The sequence below is a fragment of the Prionailurus bengalensis genome, chromosome A2, assembly GCF_016509475.1.
Source record: "Prionailurus bengalensis isolate Pbe53 chromosome A2, Fcat_Pben_1.1_paternal_pri, whole genome shotgun sequence".
Lineage (NCBI taxonomy): Eukaryota > Metazoa > Chordata > Mammalia > Carnivora > Felidae > Prionailurus > Prionailurus bengalensis.
Window position 1 is genome coordinate 150,225,994 of NC_057348.1, and position 20,035 is coordinate 150,246,028.

Here is a 20,035-nt window from a genome sequence, read left to right on the forward strand (position 1 = left end):
GGGGTGTAGGCATCCCAGAAGGAGGGGGTACAGGGTGAGACCCTCAGGTGCAGGAAAAGAAATTATCTTAAAGTAAGTAGGTTTCACTAACACTTAACATTCAGATTGGTGGCCAGGTGTTCCCTTTTCCAACCCGGCAGCTCCACGAAGCTTCCCAGGAGTCCGCGGTGTTTGCGTTCAGCCTGATGCGAGCACTGTGGTGGACACGTGGAGCTAGCATCTAGCTTTAATTAAAATCACACTCAGTTTGGGGCCCCTGGGTGGCTCAGTTAAGCATCAGACTTCCGCTCAGGTCATGATCTCAGGGTTCCATGAGTTCAAGCCCCGGGTTGGGCTGACCTCCCTCCCCTCCCCTCTCTGTCTCTCTCCCTCCCCCTCACTGCCCTCCTCTGCCCCTTGCTCACTTGTGCCTTCTCTCTCTCTCAAAAAAAGTCACACTCAGGGCTACCTGGGTGGCTCAGTCAGTTGGTTTCAACTCAGGTCATGATCTCACCGTTTCATGGGGTAGAGCCCCAGGTAGGTTTCTGCGCATGCTTGGGATTCTCTCTCTCTCCCTGCCCCTCCTTCACTCGTACTATCTCTGTCCCTCTCAAAATAAATAAACTTAAAAAAAATTTTTTTTTTTTTTTAAATCACAGCATACAGCAGCCTCAAAGAGGCCAGCAAAGCAACCCCAGGTCGCAGATGTGACAGACGTGACAAAAACACAGAGGAAACTTCTCCCACCAGAGGAATCTTCTTCTACAGCATTTTGAGGTAAAAGGATGATTAGAACTGACCTTCTGGCCCCAAAATGTGAAATTATCAAGACACCATCTGAAATGTGATTTGCAACAGATCCGCCAATGGAATAATTACCCTCCGCAGGCCAGAGGTGCACAACTGTGGACCTTGATCCGAAGCTTGGAAACTCCCTACCCTGAAGATCTCTACTAAGTTGTGTGGCGCTTTTGGTTTCTCTAAAGCACGTTCACCTGCTGGGCCAGGAGAGTTTAACTCAATCAAGGCTTGAAGAGATAAACCAATGGTTTCAAGTCACAAAACCAACCAGTCCAGCACCGAGGTCACCTGGCTGCAGGCTGCACCCGGACTCTGCCTGCAGTCTTTCCAGGGGGGCCACACCAGGGGCAGGACCCACCTCTCTGGTTCCTCAGAAGTATTAGAACCACTGACCTCCAGGGTCCTCTGCTCTCAAGCTGGGAGCCAGAACAAACCCAAGTCTAACTGGTGAAGCGTCATTTTTTGGGTGTGTGAATGAAAGAAAATACTTATCAGTGGAACCACTCCCCCCATATGTGCCTCCCTAAAACTTCTTCCCAGCAAGCCGAAAAATGAGGTCTGAGAAGCAGGAAACCTTTGCGTCTGCACAGAAGCTGCTTGAAGGGAGAGAAGCCCAGGCAGGGGAGAGAACACCCGAGCGGTGGCATCTGGATGGGTTGAAGCGAACCGCTGAAGTGCTCTGAAAGCCGTGCTCCTGGGGCCAAGAGGAGGCGGCAAGCAGACCGGTCCCGAGGACAGCGAGGGGCGTGCAGCCTGGGCCAGAGCCGGGGTCCACACCTGCACCAGGGACACAGGCTCCAGGACCCGAGGCTGGACTGGCTTGATGGCTTCCCCGCTACCCTGCCCTTGCCCCAAATAAGGGGCGGGGTCTTGCTGGGGTTCTGGGTAGGTGCCAAGCAGCTATTGTGAAGAAGGGACATTTCAAGTTTTGACACGTTTTACTGGAGGATGAAAGCACATCCTGGAGGGGTATGGGTGCGACCGGGAGGAAGGCCAGGGTGAATGCATCCTGACGAGCCCTCAGGATGGCGCAAAGACTGGGGAGAAGCAGGCCAGGAGGGGGCAGGTTTCCGTATTTGCTCATTTCAAAAGGGTTTGGGTTTTGTGTTTTTAGGCAGTGCTGTGGAAACCCACACAATCCTAAACTGAACTGAAAACAAATGCCCAGAGCATAAAGGAAAGGACAGAAGACACAGCTTTTCAAGTGTTTCTTTGCAATCCTTGAAGACGTTTCGGTAGCAGTGGAGACAGTACTGACGAGAGAGAATGGGTACAAGATAGAAAGTGAGACAAAACTTTGAAGTTCAACAGGCCACGTTATCACTCGAACGAAACACATGACCGCTTCTTAAACGTCCTACAGCATCGCTGGGGGACGTGAACAATTTGCTGTTTCAGTGCAGAAGATGGGGAAACTGTAAATGGAGAGTCTTGGTTTTCTTCGTTTGAGTAGAGGGTCACCAAGGTAGAAATAGGTAAAAATGTGTAAGTCACTGCTTCTTAGTCTCTGGTGTTCTCTCATAATGGAGCCACATAAATACCTACTTTCCTCCACATCCCAGCAGAAGGGTGCCAAGGCGTCAGCACCAACTTCTTCCAGATTTTCCATAAGTAGGTAACAGGCCCACGCCTGGCCCACGTCAGATGGAAAAGCAAGCTAGGGAGACCCGCTCCGGTGCTCTCGCCGTTCACCAGCAGAGGGCGCTGGCACCGGGCTCCGGTCAACCTCAAGGATGTGAAGTTGACAGAACGACAGGAGCCCCAGTGGCAGAGGGACCTGAGTGCAGAAGGCAGCCGGGAGCAGTAAGCCTGGGACCCTAACCTCATCCTGAGAAGCTCCACCGATGCAGGGAAGAAAAGGAACGCTGTGACCTGACTGGAGCTCAAAGAAACAGAACAGCACATGCCACAGCTGGCCAGCGGGGTGCGGGAGAGGCCGTCCTACCCCGAAGGCGGAGCAAACCTCCCCCAAGGCTCAGCCCTGCAGCAGTGGGCGCGCAGGGGAGGCTTGCGGCTGACCGGCTCCCTGCGGGAACATGTGCCTCTTCAAGGACAAGGGGTGAAGGGACAAGCTCTGCTGCACACACACGTTCCAGAAAGAGATACCAGGTGACCGCGAGAGCATTCTTTTTTTAAAAAAATGATGAAAAACGAGCAAATATATACAAAATACTGTCAATCCCTCCTGGGCCAACAGAGCAGCCATCACGATGTGTCTCCTGCTTCGCGAGCTCTCCTCCTGCCCCCGGAGCAGGCCTGCGGCACAGCCCAGCCTGTGGGTCTCCGGGGCACTCGTGCCACGGCTCCGTGCGGCTCCCGTCCAGTCTCCCCCTGAAGACTCCCCGCACTGGCAAGAGTGGAAGCAGACTGCCCTGTCTTCCCGTCCCATCTCCCCACACCCCCCAGAATAATACTGCTTCCGTGGGCATCCCTCGGGTTGGGCCCCATCAGAGTTTATGCGCCAGGAGGGTGGTCAGCTTGATCTTGCCATCCATGGAGGCAGTGAGGCACGTCCCACAGTCCATGGCGGTGCTCCAGTCCACAGTGACCACGGGGGCTCGGTGGCCGCCCAGGCTCAAGCAGCTCTCCAGAACCTTCTCATCCCCACCCAGCTGCAAGACAAGAGAGGCGGCGTCAGCAGGCACTGTTCACAAACACAACTACTTTATTCACCAAACTGCCTCGAGCCTGGTGGCTGCTACCCCAATCTGAGGACGTGCCCGGGCACACATGCCCACCTTTCCAGAAGATCTCAGTTTAATTTCTTGGGCCAGGAAGCGCCTTCCCTACCTCAACTATAGTTACTCCTTCGTCTCAGGTGGAAAACAAGATCATACATTCTCAAGGACCAGAGAATTTTCTCTGCCACCTTTAACCGGCACCCCCCGCCCAGTTCTTTTCCTGCATGGTTTACCGCTCCCCAGCATTAGATCCTGGATCTGCTGCTCGGCTGCCCATTTGCTTCCCGCAGGAATGCGAGCTGCGGCGCCCAGCACAGTGCTGGCACAGGCAGGCCCCTGAGGACACATGCACAGGCTCCCCCTCTCCCACCAAGCCCACAGCTATGAAGAGTCAGCAGGTAACGAGGAAGGGGAAGCCAGGAGCACGATGAATAATGATTAATCCGGCTATGGATAACACCCAGGAGTAGGACGCAGAAGTCTCTGGCCTTTGTGGAGAAAACATCTTTAAAAGTCATAAGTTGTTTAAAAAATAAATCAATAAATCAATATCAAATAAAAAAATAAATTTAAATCATAAGTTGTTTAAAGATCATAAAAACAGGATCCAAAGTTCATTATATTGCTTAAGTAAGTTAGACCCCATAACTGGCATTTCAAAAATTGTACAGAGAGAAATCTTTGGACCCATTAATTGGTTACAGAGCACGTCTGACTGCAAATCATCAGGCCATAGTGACCACAGAGGCTTGGTGGCCACCCAGGCTCAGGCAGAAACCCAGAACCGTCTCATCCCCACCCAGCTGCAGGAGGACAGGAGAGGAGGAGGCATTTGGGACAAATGACAAAGGCTGATTGGGACAAATGACAAAGGCTGATCAGGACAAATAACAAGTGACCAAGGCTCATCGTTACAAATACACAAACACATGCAACACACATAAAATCATACAGAGAGCGAAGTATAACCTGAAACTCAATTTTTAAATAAAATAAACTACAATTGGGCTTGCAAACAGAAAGCTCTTATTTTTACAGCATCTCCCAAGAGCAATTACAAGAAACTGCAGAGCTAATTTTAAGAAGGCCAAGAGCCACTAGACACATCATGTGTGGAAAAGAGGAGCCTCACTGATGGTAAACCCAGATGTCCCAGGGCCACGCTCCAAGCCAACAGTCTAGAAGGCTCCTGACACTACATCTCCAGAGTCCTCCTTACACCCCATCCCATTGAGTGCTCTCACGTGCCTTTATCTCTGTGGGGCCCCAAGGCCTGCCTTCCTCCCTGTCTCTCCTCTGGCCTCAAATCCATAGCCCACCCCCCACAACCTGCCAGGGGATCTTCCCTGAGGACTCGGCCCCTGCCCAGCTCCCTCCCCTCAGAACCCCAACACTGCCCTGTCCCTGATGGTGGTGTCTCGAGTGTGAATCCCAGAAGAACAGGATCGCGCTCTCTCCCCCACGTGCACTCCACAGCGCCTAGACCAACAACTGCGCACAGCTTCTGTCCACACCACGTGCGGTCCGCTGACTGATGAACCATGGCAATGAGGGCATGGAGAGCCCCCAAGCAGAGGACATTCCACCTGTGACTCTATCCCTACAGCCTAAATACCACCGTTAGGCAAAGAGTTAACAGTGAGGCTAAGAATTGGTTTGTGTGGTTACCATAAACATATGGTTAGGCTACAACTCAAATCCTCATCACTAGTCTGATAATATTAGTAAAATAAAAGACGTTTATAAATTCATACAATTATATTTTACAAAGTACATGAACCAGAGAAACTCGGACACAAGAATTAAAACAAGCGTATAAACTGAGGGACAAAACCAAAGCGGACAACTTACATCATGCTGTGATCAATCACACCCCCAGATTTCTGCTTTGGCCATGGGACTGGAATATCCATGATCCATGGGATCCCCAATAAATTAATAAATCTATACCACATTAGAGTAACTAAAGCAGACCACAGAAAGCTCTTGCTTGTGTGAGGCATGTTCCCCAACCCAACACTCTTTCCAACCCTTCTCCCTATTTCTTCATGTTTTCTATAATAGGTATTATTCCCAAGGAACAAAAGCAGAAAAGGTCCAGAATCTGCAAATGGACAAGCAGAGAAAAGGACGGGTGTGCCATACTCTGTCCCCACTCCTGAGCTGAGAATCGGCCCCCTTGCCCGGCCTGCAGCAAGGAGACCCCAGGAGCTATCCATCCGGGGTCAGAGGCTTCTCTGGGCCCACACAGGGCAGGGAGAGGGATGGAGGCCCATGCTCAGCCTGGCCCAGACCTCCAGGGGGGACCTCCCTGCCCACCGTGACAGCCCCCCCCACCCCCGGTACCTTGTAGATGACTCCGCCCGTGGCAGAACACGTCAGCATGTAATTTCCCTCCGAGTCAAAAGCGAAGAGTCGGCCCCGGGGAACTTGAACCTGCTTGTAGCCGCTGTAACCTGACAGCACAAAGGGGCCCGTGGCGTCGGCGGGGAGGGTGTACTCAGACACCTTCAGGCCACTCTTGTGGATGTTCCACTGGATGAACTGCAACCACAAAGCACAACCTGAATGCTCTTCCAGCAGGAGCTGGCCGTGGCTCCCCGGCACCCAGCCCGGGAGGAGGAGCAAAGGTGGATCCCCGAGCAGAGGCTGTGGGTCTACGGCCCACCAGGAAAGGTGGCGGGATGACCCCTCGGTGCATCCCTGCCCAATACAACTTAAACATTCTTTCAGAGCAGAACATCTAGAAAGAGTCTGTAACTTCACATGAGAGCCTGGGCTTTCTCTCTGGCCTGACTCCAGGAGAGGAAAAGGGCAGGCAGCTGCCGTTGTTTGGGTTCCTGTCTCTGAAGCAGGGGAATGCTCCAAGCGATCATGACTATTACTGCGATTGTTGTTGTTGTTTCTAGGGTTAGAACCCAACCAGATCTTTCTGACTTAGAAGCAAAGAGAGGACACATCCCAAATATCTTCCCGATGTCCCCGCATTGTTATCAACTGAACACGTGCAGTATCATCATCAACTAGCTTCACGCACTGTAGTGCATATAATCCTTTAGCCTACATCACGGACAGGCCCGTCTGACCACCTCTTAGCTGAGAGTCCTACTCACATAAATAGGAAGTCAAGCTTTAATTTAAAACTCCCTTCCCACAGTTTTCAAATGAAGGACTTATTTTGTAATTACAGTTTTCAATGAATACTACAGGTACATCGTATAAGATCCAAACGTACTGGAGGGTACACGTGAAAACCAAGACTTTCTCCCACTTCTGCCTTCCTGCCTCCCACCCCCAGCTCCCTTTCCACAGGTCCTAATGTGTCTTTCCAGAAAGAATAGACAAGGGGGCACTTCTCTTTGCTTTTATCCCCGGCTTATTTTACCTTTCTTGACTCCACTCAGGCCTATCGGCACTGACTCTAGGAAGCAAACTCTACACGTGATGCTGTGACCACCCAACCACCAAGGTCAATGCAGCACAGCCCGGCCCTAATCTGGACGCCGCTAATGCACCTGTAGTGGGAAGAGTCGCTTCTGCTACAAGGAGGGAGGCTGGGTTCTTCCCTTTCATAACCGCCAGCTCCCACTAAACTTGTGCAAACCTCACAACGGTCCTAGGAGACTGGTTACTACTATAGCCCTATTACACACAGGACACGGTGAGGCAGAGAGGGGCCCAAGGTCACAGTGCCAGTAAAGGGCACGGTCAGGATTCATCTCACCCCCCACGCTTCTCTGGTGCTCTCTGGAATCTCCGATGGCTAACCCAGCAGAAGGGAAGTTCCCGATCCAAATCCGCTCCCACCTACCTTCCCGTCCTCGCCGATACTGTACACGGTGTTCTCGTCGTAACTGAACTCCACAGAATAGACCTCCCCGCAGTGGGCCTTCCAGCTCATGGCGCACTCGTGCTGCTGCATATCTGAGGCAATGAGGTGCCGCTAAGACCCCCGCCCGGGCCCCGGAGAGGCATCCGCCCCTGACAGAAGGGCAGAAGCTGTTCTGGAGGCAGAGGGCCTCCTGGAAACTACAGGTATCTCGGAGCTGAGCCCTGCCAAAAAGGCCTTTCAGTTTGCTAGTTCTCTCTGCCAATGTATTAATCGTCTGTTTAACAAATGTAAAATAGAAGCTTTTAACACTGTGTCAAAAATGAGGTTCAGGAATCTCTTGGCAGAGCCTGAGCTCCTCTGGGGAGCCCAGAAGTTGAGGGGGACACACAAATCCTTCCCAGGAGGCCTCCCACCGCTTCCTAGGTAACTTCCCACCAGGGAGCCTGGGGGATCTGCTGGACACAGTCCCTAGTTCCCTCCCAGACTCTCTGACCCGGAGTCTCCAGAGGCAGGTCTGCCTCGGGGATCCTCAAACGGCGACACATCTTTATCAGGAGAACGCACGAGCCACGCCAAGCGGACAGCACGGCATTACTCTCACGTGTCCTCCTGGATCTCACTCAGGGCATAGGACTCGGATCAAACAGTCCGGACTCAAGGACTGCTGAGCCCCAGCACTCCCGAGGCCGACACTGACCGCGTGCAAGGTGACTGGTTCCGGAGGTTTTGAAAAGAGCAGACTCGGACCAAAGTTAAGCTCTATGTCAAGCATCTTGAATTGGGCTTCTGCAGTAGCCTCTAGTCCAGCCGGCAAAAACCCAACTCTCTTCTCTGAGAGACCGGAGGAGGGGACCAGACTGCCGTGAGCACACCCACTTACCAAACAGGCGGATGACGCCATCAGCCGCCCCTGTGACCAGCAGGTTCCCATTGTGATTGAAGGCCGTGCAGTTGATGGCAATGGGCTCGGGGTCCAGGGAGAACTGGAGCTAGTTACAAACAAAAACCAAAACAAAAAACAACTAACTAAATTGGAAATTGTAAAACAGTAACAACCCGAAATTCAAAATAGGTTGTCTGCAAGGGCAAGGGGGCCAAGAATGCAAAGGGCACACAACAGCATAAAAAGTGTTGAAGGTTCCACTTTCAAACTGTGACAATATGTACGGGTTCACGTTACAGCTTCTCTTCTCATTACCCTATACACCTTCGATTGCAACATTCTTTTGTACGTACTCAGTATTTCATTAAAACTCTGAAGATAACAAGTGAACATAAAATTACAGGAAGTGCTTTTGAGGGAAAGAACGAGATTAAGAAGGATCTAATTAAACTGGAGAAGGGAAAGCATCTAAGAGACACTGGAGGACAGATGTCTGCCAGACTGAGTGGGATAAGAACTCTCTAGAGAGGGGAGAGCACGTGGGTAGGGCCTGCGGCCGCAGGACACTCCACGAGGCCGAAGGGCGGGGACGGCACACCGTGCAAGGCCCTGGGCCAGTGTGGGTGGGAAATCTGGAAGAATGGAGCGGTGTGACATGCCACAGGGTCTGCCATTCCCTCCGGTGGGAGGGCCGGGGGCGCGAGTCTAGGGTGCGTCCCTGGAAGTGCAGAGAAGTGGGCAGAAACGCTCGGCAGGTGGGGCCGTCTGCTCACGGACTGACCACGTGGAGTGAGGGAGAAGGACGGCTCCAGAGAGGCACCCCGTTTCTAAGTGGAGCACATCTGGCAAGATGAGGAAAACTAGAGAACAGACGTGGCAGGACACGGTGGTCAAGAATTCAGGCGTGGCCCTGAAACCTGAGCTCCAGGGAGACCCCTTGCTGGGAACATACACCATTTCTACAGGCAGACGCAGGGAGGTGCGAACTGGACCCTCGGAACACGGCCCATCTACAGAACAGGAACCCTTCCCAGTGTCCAGTGACATCAGAAAACCATTTGTTCGAGGCAAGGGCCATGCCATGTTTGTGTCCCAAAACTAATTTTAATGAGAAACATCACCGCCTTTTAAATGTGTGAGTTTACACACCCTTTCTCTCTCTAGGGGCTGAGGGTCACAGCTGCAGGAATCTGCCACTTTAGGTGGGAACCGTCCTCGGCTCCTGAGGAAGGTGGGCCACGTGGCCCACAAGTCAGCTTTCACGTGGCTGTCACTTCTCAAGAACACGCATGTGTCCTCACCTCTTTCAGCTGCTGCTGTCATTTTTATGAAATACTAAGCTAACGGAATCAGAAAGAGAGTCCACATCTGTCTCCTAAAAACTAAGCCACTTGAATGCCTAATAAGAGAGAAGGTAATGCGAAAATGCCGTAAGATCCCAGCTACATGGCATTATGGAAAAGCTACGGGGACAGTACAAAGGTCAGCGGCTGCCAGGGTTTGGGGGGACGTGGTAGGACAAACGGGAGGTGCACAGAGGGTTTTTAGGCAGTGAAAACGGCCTGTGTGATACTACAGTGGTAGGTACCTGTCCTCACACATTTGTCCAATCCCTGAGAATGTACAACACCAAGACTGAGGCCTGAGATCAACTCTGAACTTTAGGGGATTGGGCTGTCACTGCAGATGCTCTGGTGGGGGACGCAGTAGGGGTGTGTCTGGTGGGGGACGCAGTAGGGGGCAGGGGGCATGTAGGAGACCTCTGTACCTTCCTCCCAATTTTGTTGTGAACCACAACCGCTCAAAAAGTTTTTAAAGCTTTTCAATATAAACAAAAGTAAACAAATTTTATAAGCCGCAAGGGCCCTCTGATAGGCTGCGTATGACTTCTCAGCCGGGGGCACAATTCTCAATGACTTAAGTCGCTAGCAAGCTGCCCAACCTGAGTGTTACTGCTTTTCAACACTTCCACTCCGAACCCGCATCACAAATCAAAATCAGAGGAGACCAGAGCAAAGAGAGGAGGTGGCTCATCGGAAAGACGGGAGAGCGAGCCCAGAGTGTGACCCCACACAGACCCACGGGGAGACCCACAGGGGCAGGGCCTGCACCTGCTGCTTCATGGTTTTCGTGTCCCACAGCAGCAGCTTGCCGGGAACCTGGTCAGTACCCTTGCTGCCGGTATCTGGAGCCGAGAAGTCCACCTGGGAAGCGAGGCTCGGAGCCGCGGCCGAACAGACGAAAGAGGCCCCGTTGGGGCTACACGCGAGAGACAGGATTCTGCAACAGACGCGGGGCTGGGTCAGCACTCCGCCGGCCCCCGGAGGCTGGTCCTGCCACAGAAGACGGGCCAAAAGGCCCGGCGCAGAAGCAGGCCCCCCCACAGAGCACGGCAGGGGTGGGCAGTGGCTTCCCACTCACCTGGGCATGTCGTCATTGATGCTGATCTCACAGAGATTCTTCTTGGCTTCTGTGTCATAAAGACGCACTGTCCCCACACCACTGCCCAGCAGGAGCTAGAATTGAGAAGGGGCGGGAGGCACGAAGGACAGAGGACAGCACGGGGAGGGGGGGGAGGAGGGGGAGTGTGTCAGGGAGGAGCACTGCGGGGCTGGGCCCACTCCTGTGAGGGGCAGGTCTGGGCAGGCAGTAGGGGCGAGGCCCACTTAAACACACCTCCACGCAACCAGGTGATATCTGGCTACAACGGACCTCATTTAAAAACTACATGAAGGGGCGCCTGGGTGGCGCAGTCGGTTAAGCGTCCGACTTCAGCCAGGTCACGATCTCGCGGTCCGTGAGTTTGAGCCCCGTGTCAGGCTCTGGGCTGATGGCTCGGAGCCTGGAGCCTGTTTCCGATTCTGTGTCTCCCTCTCTCTCTGCCCCTCCCCCGTTCATGCTCTGTCTCTCTCTGTCCCAAAAATAAAATAAAAAACGTTGAAAAAAAAAATTTAAAAACTACATGAAGACCAGGGCGTCTGGGTGGCTCAGTTGGTTAAGCATCTGACTTTAGCTCAGGTCACAATCTCGCGGTCCATGAGTCTGAGCCCCGCGTCCGGCCCTGTGTTGACAGCTCAGAGCCTGGAGCCTGCTTTGGATTCTGTGTCTTCCTCTCTCTGCCCCTCCCCTGCTCACGCTCTGTTTCTCTCTCTCTCTCTGTCTCTCTCTCAAAAATAAAGATTTGAAAAATTTTTTAAAAATTACATGGAGACCTCAGAGGTGACCTTGAACAGAAACAAAACTACAGAAGGCATCTATGAACTGGGAAAGAAAGAGAGAGATCACCTCAGATACACCTGGAAAGGTGCCGGCTGATTAAATGAGATGCTTTGATCTTCGCTCCCTGTCAGTTTTAAATGTCAGTTGTTCCCGTCCTTCCTTCTCCCTCATCTACCCGCCACCACCGGCAGCCTGCCGGGCCTGGGTGAGGCCCCGTTTGCATGTTCTGGGGACAGCTCTGGCTCTGGGCCTGTAAAGGTCTCCAGGAAAAATACAAGAGGCTATCCTTGCCTTCAGGCATTTGTGACTGATTGGGCAAAAAGCTTAAAAGATAATAATGGGTAATGCCAGAAGAACCAGAGGCAGGTCTGAGGGTGTCCCCCAGGAATATTACCTATTTTCTAACTTCAAATTCACACTGGCAGATAACACTTGTATAGGCTAAGTCCTGAGATCCTAGTAGCATAAGGATAATCCCTGCAGGTTGTCAAAAATTATTTAAAAAAACAATGAGGTTTGCCCCTTGGGCTGCCTTGCATCATCTCCTCAAAACAGAATACAAGGAAAGAAAACACTTAAATCAACTTGACCTCTTCAACTGCAAATCCTCTCTCAAGTATTAAAAACGTCCAGAAAGAAAAAGAGCGCTGTGCTAACAGCACTGTCGTAGACGTGTGGGGACCCCAAACAGGACACCATCCCCACCAGCTTCAGCCACTTCCCAGAGGGCCTGGCCCGGGGAGGGGTCTTGCAGGAGGAGGGGCAGCTGGGAACATCTGTGCTGGGCTGTCAGAGGGGACAGACGACAGGAGCTGATGGGGGAGAGCAGGGGGCAGGAGAGACACTCACCAACTGGCAGGAGCGTCCTGCAGGTCCCACGACCATCTGATTTCAATTCTTGCTAATCCAATAGCTTCCCTGCCGCCCCCAAGCAGGAGCCCCGATCGGACAGTCTGGAGGTGTGCCCCCCCCGACTCCCAGGAAGAGAGAAGGGAGGGGTCTGGCCTAGCTGCCTCGGCTCAGCCACTGGTGCCAGCAGCTGGAAACTCCTCACTTAGACCGCAATGAGGCACGCATCGCTCGTCACTCACCAGCCTGTCCCGCTTGGTGGCCCACTCCAGAGAGAGCAGCGGCGACTTGGAAATGGAGGACGCTTTGGTCTGCATGATGGGATTGAAGGACCATACTTTGATGACCCCGTCCACGTCTAAGCTGGCGACCCTCCTCCCCGAGCAGTCCACTCTAAGACGGGAGAGAGAAGGAAGCTGTTCCCATCCTTGCCTCAGCGCACCGTCCTCTTGCTAGTGCCCAGATTGCTTTGCTGACTTCTCAACTGTTTCTCAAACTGCCTACACGCCAAGGATGGGTGTGGACTACTTCTAGAAGTATTCATGTGTTTGGTCGCCCAGGAACTGCTTACAAAGGACCTAGTATGTGCTGAGCCCTGTGGTCCACGACGGGGACAGAACAGCAGGGAAGGTACGCACGGCTCCAGCCCCGAGCACTGGGGTGCCTCCTGCATCACACTCCAGAGCCATCGGCTCCCGGGGCAGGGAGGACACTCATTGTCTGAAAACTACCTTCCGTGAGGGCTTCTTATAAAGGTCAAGCTTTTACCACGTGTGACTAAAAACTTGTACATGATAAATATTTACCTAAAAGTACAAACGTGAGGCAAATTAAAATGAAGTCTTAGGGAGTTCCAATAAAAGGGAGCCTATTCCTGAGACTCCAGAGTCACACAGCTAGAGAGGACAGAGAGGCTGCCCAGGCCAAGGGCAGCTGTCCAGCCCTCCTGTGACTCTGGAGGGACGGCCACAGTCCTTCGGGGACCAGCCCACCACGCGTTCCTCCTGTCTGCCACACCTTCGCACACACAGCCTCGTAACCCAGGCTTCCCAGCCTGGGAGACCAGCCCCCGCCCCAGTCAGCACTTTCCTGCCGGGGCCTTGCCCCCAGACCCCCACCCACCTGCAGTGCATGATGGAGGAGTGGTGCTCCCCGTACTCCTCCTGCCCCAGCACAATGAACGGCTGCTCAGGACGGACCCCTCCTCCCTCGGCGCTTGCTGCGGAAGCCCGCGTCAATGTCTCCAGCGCCTCCACGTGGAGCTCTGGGCAGGACTCGGCCTCCGGGCCACTAGTTTCAGGCTTCTTCTCTGCACTCTGTGACAGGCAAAGTGGGGACGAGTTACCTGCGAAGGGTCTGCACTGGGCCCAGCCATTCGGGGACACACTGCAGGACATCTAGGATGCCGGGCTACGGCATGCTGGGGGGGCTCTCAGTGGGTACAGAGTCTGTAGACCTGTAGAAAGAGCTCCAAACACCAAGAGCAGCACCCAGCTTGCCCCAGGAGAGGCAGGTTCCCGCTCTACTGATGGCCCCTGTCTAGAGACCCTGCTGAGGGAGTAGTGGGCCATGGGTACCCTCTGCCTGTCACAGCTGACAGGACCCAGGACTGGCTGACAATAAAAATTAGTGAGAACCTACTAGGTGCCAAGCACTGTGTGACCACATTTGATTCTCATTTAATCCTTCCTGAAACCATCTGAGATCCTATGATTAACCCCATTTAATAACTGTGGAAACTAAAGACTGAAAGCAGAAGTTAAAAAACTTACCCAAGGTCAAGAGCTGGCAATGGGCAGGACTCAGATGTGAAACCAGATCAGAGGCAAGCCTAGCCCCTCACCAGCATCTCCCCCATACCTACCCGCACCTCCCCCTGAAAAGGAGGTACCAAGAGACTGAGGTGACTGGCCGGGCATAAAGATAGAGACTCAAGTTGCCGCAGAGGCCGGAACAAGGCCGGGCACCAGAAGGCACCTGCCCCTCTGCCACCTGGTGCGTCCGCAGCTGCCCTGGTCTCTGCCTCCCTGGTGCACTAAATGCTGACCACCATGACTACTAGCCTTTCACCCACACATAACCCAGGCCAGGCGGCATCAGCCAGGGCAATCTCCACCAGCCCCTTGGCTCCCAAGGCTCCTCTGAGTGCTCCTTAGGGTAGCAGAAACCACGGGTCTACAGCACAAAAATAACAGAAGAGAGACCTCTGAGCTCAGACAGGTGCCTTCCGGGAGCGGCGGGGCTCAGGTGTGCCTTTAATCCTACGGTGTCGGAAGAGGACAATCTGAGATCCGAGGCTTAAGGTTCTATGCCATCAAATTGGAACCGGCACAGGGCTGGTAACCGGCAGCAGTGCTTTTAAAAGTAGTCCCGATCACGAGATAAATGGTCAACAGGATGAATCAGCCAGTAAACCCCTTGGATTTCTCCTTTCACTCTGGAGTAGGTGACAGAAGGAGAAGCAGCTTTACTGCCACAAAGAGTAGACTCCGACCCATTTCCAGGGTGAGGAGAGTCCCGGGGTTTAGCGTGGCAACGGCCCGGGGCCGCACCACCGTGTGTCAGCGCAGCATCTCCAGCAGGCGATGCGGGAGAAAGGGAGGCTGTGAAGGGGCAAGGCTGGGTGATTCTGGCCTAAACCAAGGGAAACGGGCCTCTCCTGCCAAGCCTCCCAGAGCCTCTGACACGCTAGCCGTATTACGTAGAAGTCAAGAGAGGTAAGGGCAGGCTCTGCGCCACCCCACCTCCTTCCGTGGCCCCCAACGGTAGCCACGGGGATGTCCCTGCAGGCACTCGTGTGATGCCAAGACTGAGCCATACCTGCAAAGTCATAGACAGAAGCTCCTTCCTTTCTTTGCCGTGATCCTGCAGGCGCCGCTGCCGGTGCTGGGACCAGCTGGACTCCCCAGAGGCCAGCCCGCCGAAGAGGCTCTTCCCGTCCTTGGGCCCGCACGCCGGGTCCCTTCCCTTCGCGGTCTACAGGGCGACATGCGGGCTGTAAGAAGTCACTTGCTGCCTGCGCCCAGGCCACGGCACCTCCGCTGGGGGGGGTAGGGGGTGGGGCAGAAGCCAGGGAGCAGCTCCTTCAGCCCACAGCTCCCGGGAAAGGGTCCTCCCGGCCAGAATGCTCCGATCTCAGCCTACGGGCTAAGTCCAGAGTGGAGCACGAGCAGTGTGGACGCCCCCCTTTCTGTTCTCCCTGTTTTAGGAGGTAAGTCACCAGCACTCCTCAGCCTGCCATAAGCATCACCTGGAGACAGACGTACACATTTCCTTCCTCTAATCAGAACAATTAACTTTAGTGAAGGGGGAGGAGACCAGTGCATCCTAAGTGATGATTATGAGGCAAGTCAGGTCCTATGTTGTAAACGTCTTCAAGCAACCGTATGTTTGGACAATACAAAAAAATGTATGCAACATACAATCACCTCCCTGGAGGCAAAAATGAACACAATACCTGCTCTTGTTTTGGGCCAACCTAATGACTAAGCCAGCTAATGTTAAATACCGAGGTATGTGGAAATGATTACTAGGCAACCAGAAATTCTTAACAGAAATTGTTGGAAACTCAAGGACCTATGAGCAAGATAAGAAACTGGCAGGAAAGAAACTGGCATCTTCTGGCCCCTTTTCATGACAAGAGTGATAAAGTCGACCAAGGCTATATAGCAAATGAATTCAATAATCCTCACCCTGCTTCCATGGAGAAAAGATTCGTAATCTACAGCCTCTTAATTAATTAATTATTTATTTATTAACATTTGTTTATTTTTGAGAGAGAGAGAAAGAGAGAGAGCAGGGGAGGGGAAGAGAGAGAGGGAGACACAGAATCTGAAGCAGGCTCCAGGCTGAGCTGTCAGCACAGAGCCCAACGCAGGGCTTTAACTCACAGACCGTGAGACCATGACCTGAGCCAAAGTCAGACACTTAACTGACTGAGCCACCCAGGCGTCCCTCTAGAGCCTTTTTAATTTTTTTTATTAATGTTTTATTTATTTTTTAGACAGGGAGAAACAGAGCATAAACAGGGGAGGGTCAGAGAGAGGGAGACACAGAATCTAGAGCCTTTTTAAAAGGAGTTGTCACCACATCATCTTTCCAGATTATCTGGCTGGGTTTTTCCCAACCTTATTCCCACAAAGTGTGATGCTCAAAACTGCTCCTTCCTCTGCCTTATTTTATATTCTTAGCAAAGGGATTTGGATGCAAACAGCCACTCAGGTTTTAGACCTGAAACCTGCAAGTCATTTGCACATAAGACATAAGTCAAGAGTATAAGCTTAACCAAAGTCCACTTGTTGTTTTCTACTTCTACTTATTATTTTTTTAAGTAGGCTTCATGCCCAGCATGGAGCCCCACATAGACCTTGAACTCATGACCCTGAGATCAAGACCCGACCTGAGATCAGATGCTTAACCGACTCAGCCACCCAGGCACCCCGTTTGTTATTTTTTATGTTAACACTAAACAACTTAAAATGATTAACACAAGAGTGCCTGGGTGGCTCAGTCAGTTAAGTGTCCAACTCTTGGTTTCGGTTCAGGTCATGATCTCGTGGTTTCGTGAGTCCAAGCCCTGCGTCAGGCTCTGCACTGGCAGCATGGAGCCTACTTGGAATTCTCTCTCTCCCTCTCTCTCTCTCTGCCCCTCCTCCACTTGCACTGTCTCTCTCTCTCAAAATAAATAAATAATCTTTTTTTTTTTTTTTTTCCACATTTATTTATTTTTGGGACAGAGAGAGACAGAGCATGAACGGGGGAGGAGCAGAGAGAGAGGGAGACACAGAATCGGAAACAGGCTCCAGGCTCTGAGCCATCAGCCCAGAGCCCAACGCGGGGCTCGAACTCACGGACCGCGAGATCGTGACCTGGCTGAAGTCGGACGCTTAACCGACTGCGCCACCCAGGCGCCCCAAAATAAATAAATAATCTTAAACATTTCTTTAAAATAATAAATAAATAAATAAGTAAATAAATAAAATGATTAACACAGACTCCTTGGAACCCTGGAATCATCAGGAGAGTTAAAAAGGAAATTTTAAAGAACTATTAGTTCATGTAGAGCCTAACTGAGGCTGACCTTCAGGGTATTTGTTATTTCTGTTTTTCTGACTGAGGTGATCGTCAGGGGTATCAACTTCTGCTTGAGACAGAACTTTCTTCTCGGGAAAAGTATTTGACTCTCCACATTCTGCCTTATTCTGAGAGAAGGAGGGTTCTCAGTCAAGATAAAAGAAATAACCTAAGAAGAAAACCAACAGTAACAATAACCAATACATGTTATTCATTGAATGTTTACCATAGGCAAGGCACCATGCTAATAAGAACTAAGAACTTGGGGCACCTGGGTGGCTCAGTCAGTTAAGCATCTAACTTCAGCTCAGGTCATGATCTCACAGTTTGTGGGTTTGAGCCCCAGGTCAGGGTCTGTGCTCACAACTCAGAGCCTAGAGCCCGCATTAGATTCTGTGTTTCCCTCTCTCTCTGCCCCTCTCCCACTGGTGCTCTGTCTCTCTCTCAAAAATAGGTAGACATAAAAAAAAAAAAAAAAAGAGCTAAGAATTTTACAAATGTCCCCTTAAAATAGAGATGAGGGCATTATTTTAACACAAGGAACAGAGGCTTAAGTTACTGCTCGTGTAGGGAAAACTAGACAGAGGTGGAATTCACGCCCAAATCTGACGGCAAACCCCATGCTCTAAGAAACCTAATGAAAGCAATATCATGAAAAGAGCACAAAAAAAAGTGACAGTGAGTAAAAAAGATAAGAAGAAATATCATAATTCCAGAGCTAACAAAGACAAGGCCCTTCTCCATTTCTATCCATTTCTGAGAAGTAACCCATGGCTCATGGAACACGGAAGAGGTTCCGCAGCTTTAGAAAGTGGGAGAAGACTTCTCTTACCTGCCCAGAAGTAAGAGGTGGTCAAGATAACTGTTAACAAAGAGGTCTTGAAACCATGGCGTACCTCACATGGTCCCGGGGGGGCAGTACTCACTCCCTGAGACATGACACAATGGCGCCAGGCCTCATTACACCAATCCATTGATTCCTCTCTCTATCTCCAATCAACAGGGCAAATCAGACTGAAGAATTCCACAGGCGTGGCTATGCTTGCATCAGACAAAATAGACTTTAAGCAAAAGACTGTAATAAGAGACAAAGAAGGTCATTACGTAATGATAAAGGGGTCCATCCAGTAAGAGGATATGATACTTTTAAGTATTTATGCACCAACAGAGGAGCATAAATATATAAAGGAGCAAATATAAAAAGCAAACATTAGGGAGAAACAGGCAGCAATGCATAATAGTTAGGGACTTCAGTACCTGCCTTACCACAATAGAGATACCATCCAGAGAGAAAATCAATAAGGAAACATTGCACTTGAACTATACATTATATCAGATGGACTTAAAAGACATAGAATATTCCATCCAACAGAAGCAGAATACACATCATTCTTAAGCACACGAAACATTTCCAGGATAGATCATGCTAGGCCACAAAACAAGTCTTAACAAATTTAAGAAGACTGAAATCATATCAAGCATCACAACAGTATCAAACCACAAATCAATTACAAGAAGCAAATTTAAAAATTCACAAATATGTGATGATTAAACATGTTCTTGATCAATGGATCAAAGAATAAATCGAAAGAGAAATTAAAAAAATATCTTGAGACAAATGAAAATGGAAACACAACATACCAAATCCTAGGAGATGCAGCCAAAGTAGTTCTAAGAGTGAAGTGCATAGCAATAAATGCCTATATTAAGAAAAAAGAAAGATCTTAAATGAACAGTCTCCTTAGGAACTAGAAAAACAAATGAGGCCCAAAGTTAGAAAAAGGAAATAATAAAGATCAGAATTAAAATTAATGAAATAGAGACTAAAAAGACAATATAAATGATCAATAAACAGCCAGTTTTTTAAAAAGATAAAATAGACATTTATCAAGAGAAAAAGAGGGCTCAAATTTAAAAAAGGAGAGCTCCAAAATACATCTCTAAAAGTTCTAACATTTTGATAGAAAAGACCAAAAAACTCGGCAGTCGAGGCCATGTTTTCTGAATAAAAGGTGGCTTTGGCAACCCTAGAGCTAGCTACATAAGCAGTGGAAGGAGAAGGAAGATCAGTTTCCCAGGTTGACAGCTATTTTCCAAAATAATGGGATCCGGGCACGTAAGGAAGTCTCAAAAAGCCTGGAACAACTAATATGCAGTTTTGACAGATTAATCAACCTGACCAAGAGATCTTTACACTGGATATCTCAGAAGAAAAGGGAAAAGAATCCATATACTATTGCATTCATGCCCTGGAAGTACACGGACCACAGGGGATCCAGCCTGGAGACGAAGGGGGGGAAATGCTACAGAGGGCAGGCAGGTACTCTGTGGCACTCTTTTTCTTCCCTCACTTGCCCACTATATAGGAGAAATGGTGTCTTTTCCCTTTTCAGTGCTAAGTCTTAAGAGCGTTCAATTAGCCCATACTGATAGAATAGAGAGGCTTGGGATGGACTTCAAATTCCCTCAGCTGGCACAAAAGCCACGTGTAGTGCTTCCCCAGCAAGGACAGGAAATGCAACATTAAGAAGTGCAAAGGCAGTGCTTGCCAAGTCAAGGTGGCAGGGAAGCTGTCCAGTAGATCATCAGGTAAGGGCTGGACCATACTCCAAAATGATAATTCAAACAGGTGTTAACAAAAGGCACTACGACAAATTAAGAACTACCTTCCTCACGATAGGGTAGTTTACAGCAAGAGAGCTATGGACCTACACGTGA

At 50.8% G+C, this 20,035-nt stretch overlaps 1 protein-coding gene across 1 annotated transcript in view; it reads right to left on the reverse strand.

Annotated features, from left to right (window-relative positions):
- Nucleotides 1–1,973: 1,973 nt before the first annotated feature.
- Nucleotides 1,974–20,035, reverse strand: part of WDR91 (WD repeat domain 91) — a 29,404-nt gene continuing 11,342 nt past the window's right edge. The window contains exons 7-15 of the mRNA XM_043589605.1: nt 15,065–15,220; nt 13,367–13,560; nt 12,487–12,637; nt 10,598–10,692; nt 10,288–10,456; nt 8,174–8,282; nt 7,273–7,385; nt 5,808–6,005; nt 1,974–3,392 (exon numbers count right to left, since the gene is read on the reverse strand). Coding sequence (XP_043445540.1) covers nt 3,228–3,392; nt 5,808–6,005; nt 7,273–7,385; nt 8,174–8,282; nt 10,288–10,456; nt 10,598–10,692; nt 12,487–12,637; nt 13,367–13,560; nt 15,065–15,220 — 1,350 coding nt within the window. The 3' untranslated portion in view covers nt 1,974–3,227. The remainder of the gene's footprint in view (nt 3,393–5,807; nt 6,006–7,272; nt 7,386–8,173; nt 8,283–10,287; nt 10,457–10,597; nt 10,693–12,486; nt 12,638–13,366; nt 13,561–15,064; nt 15,221–20,035) is intronic.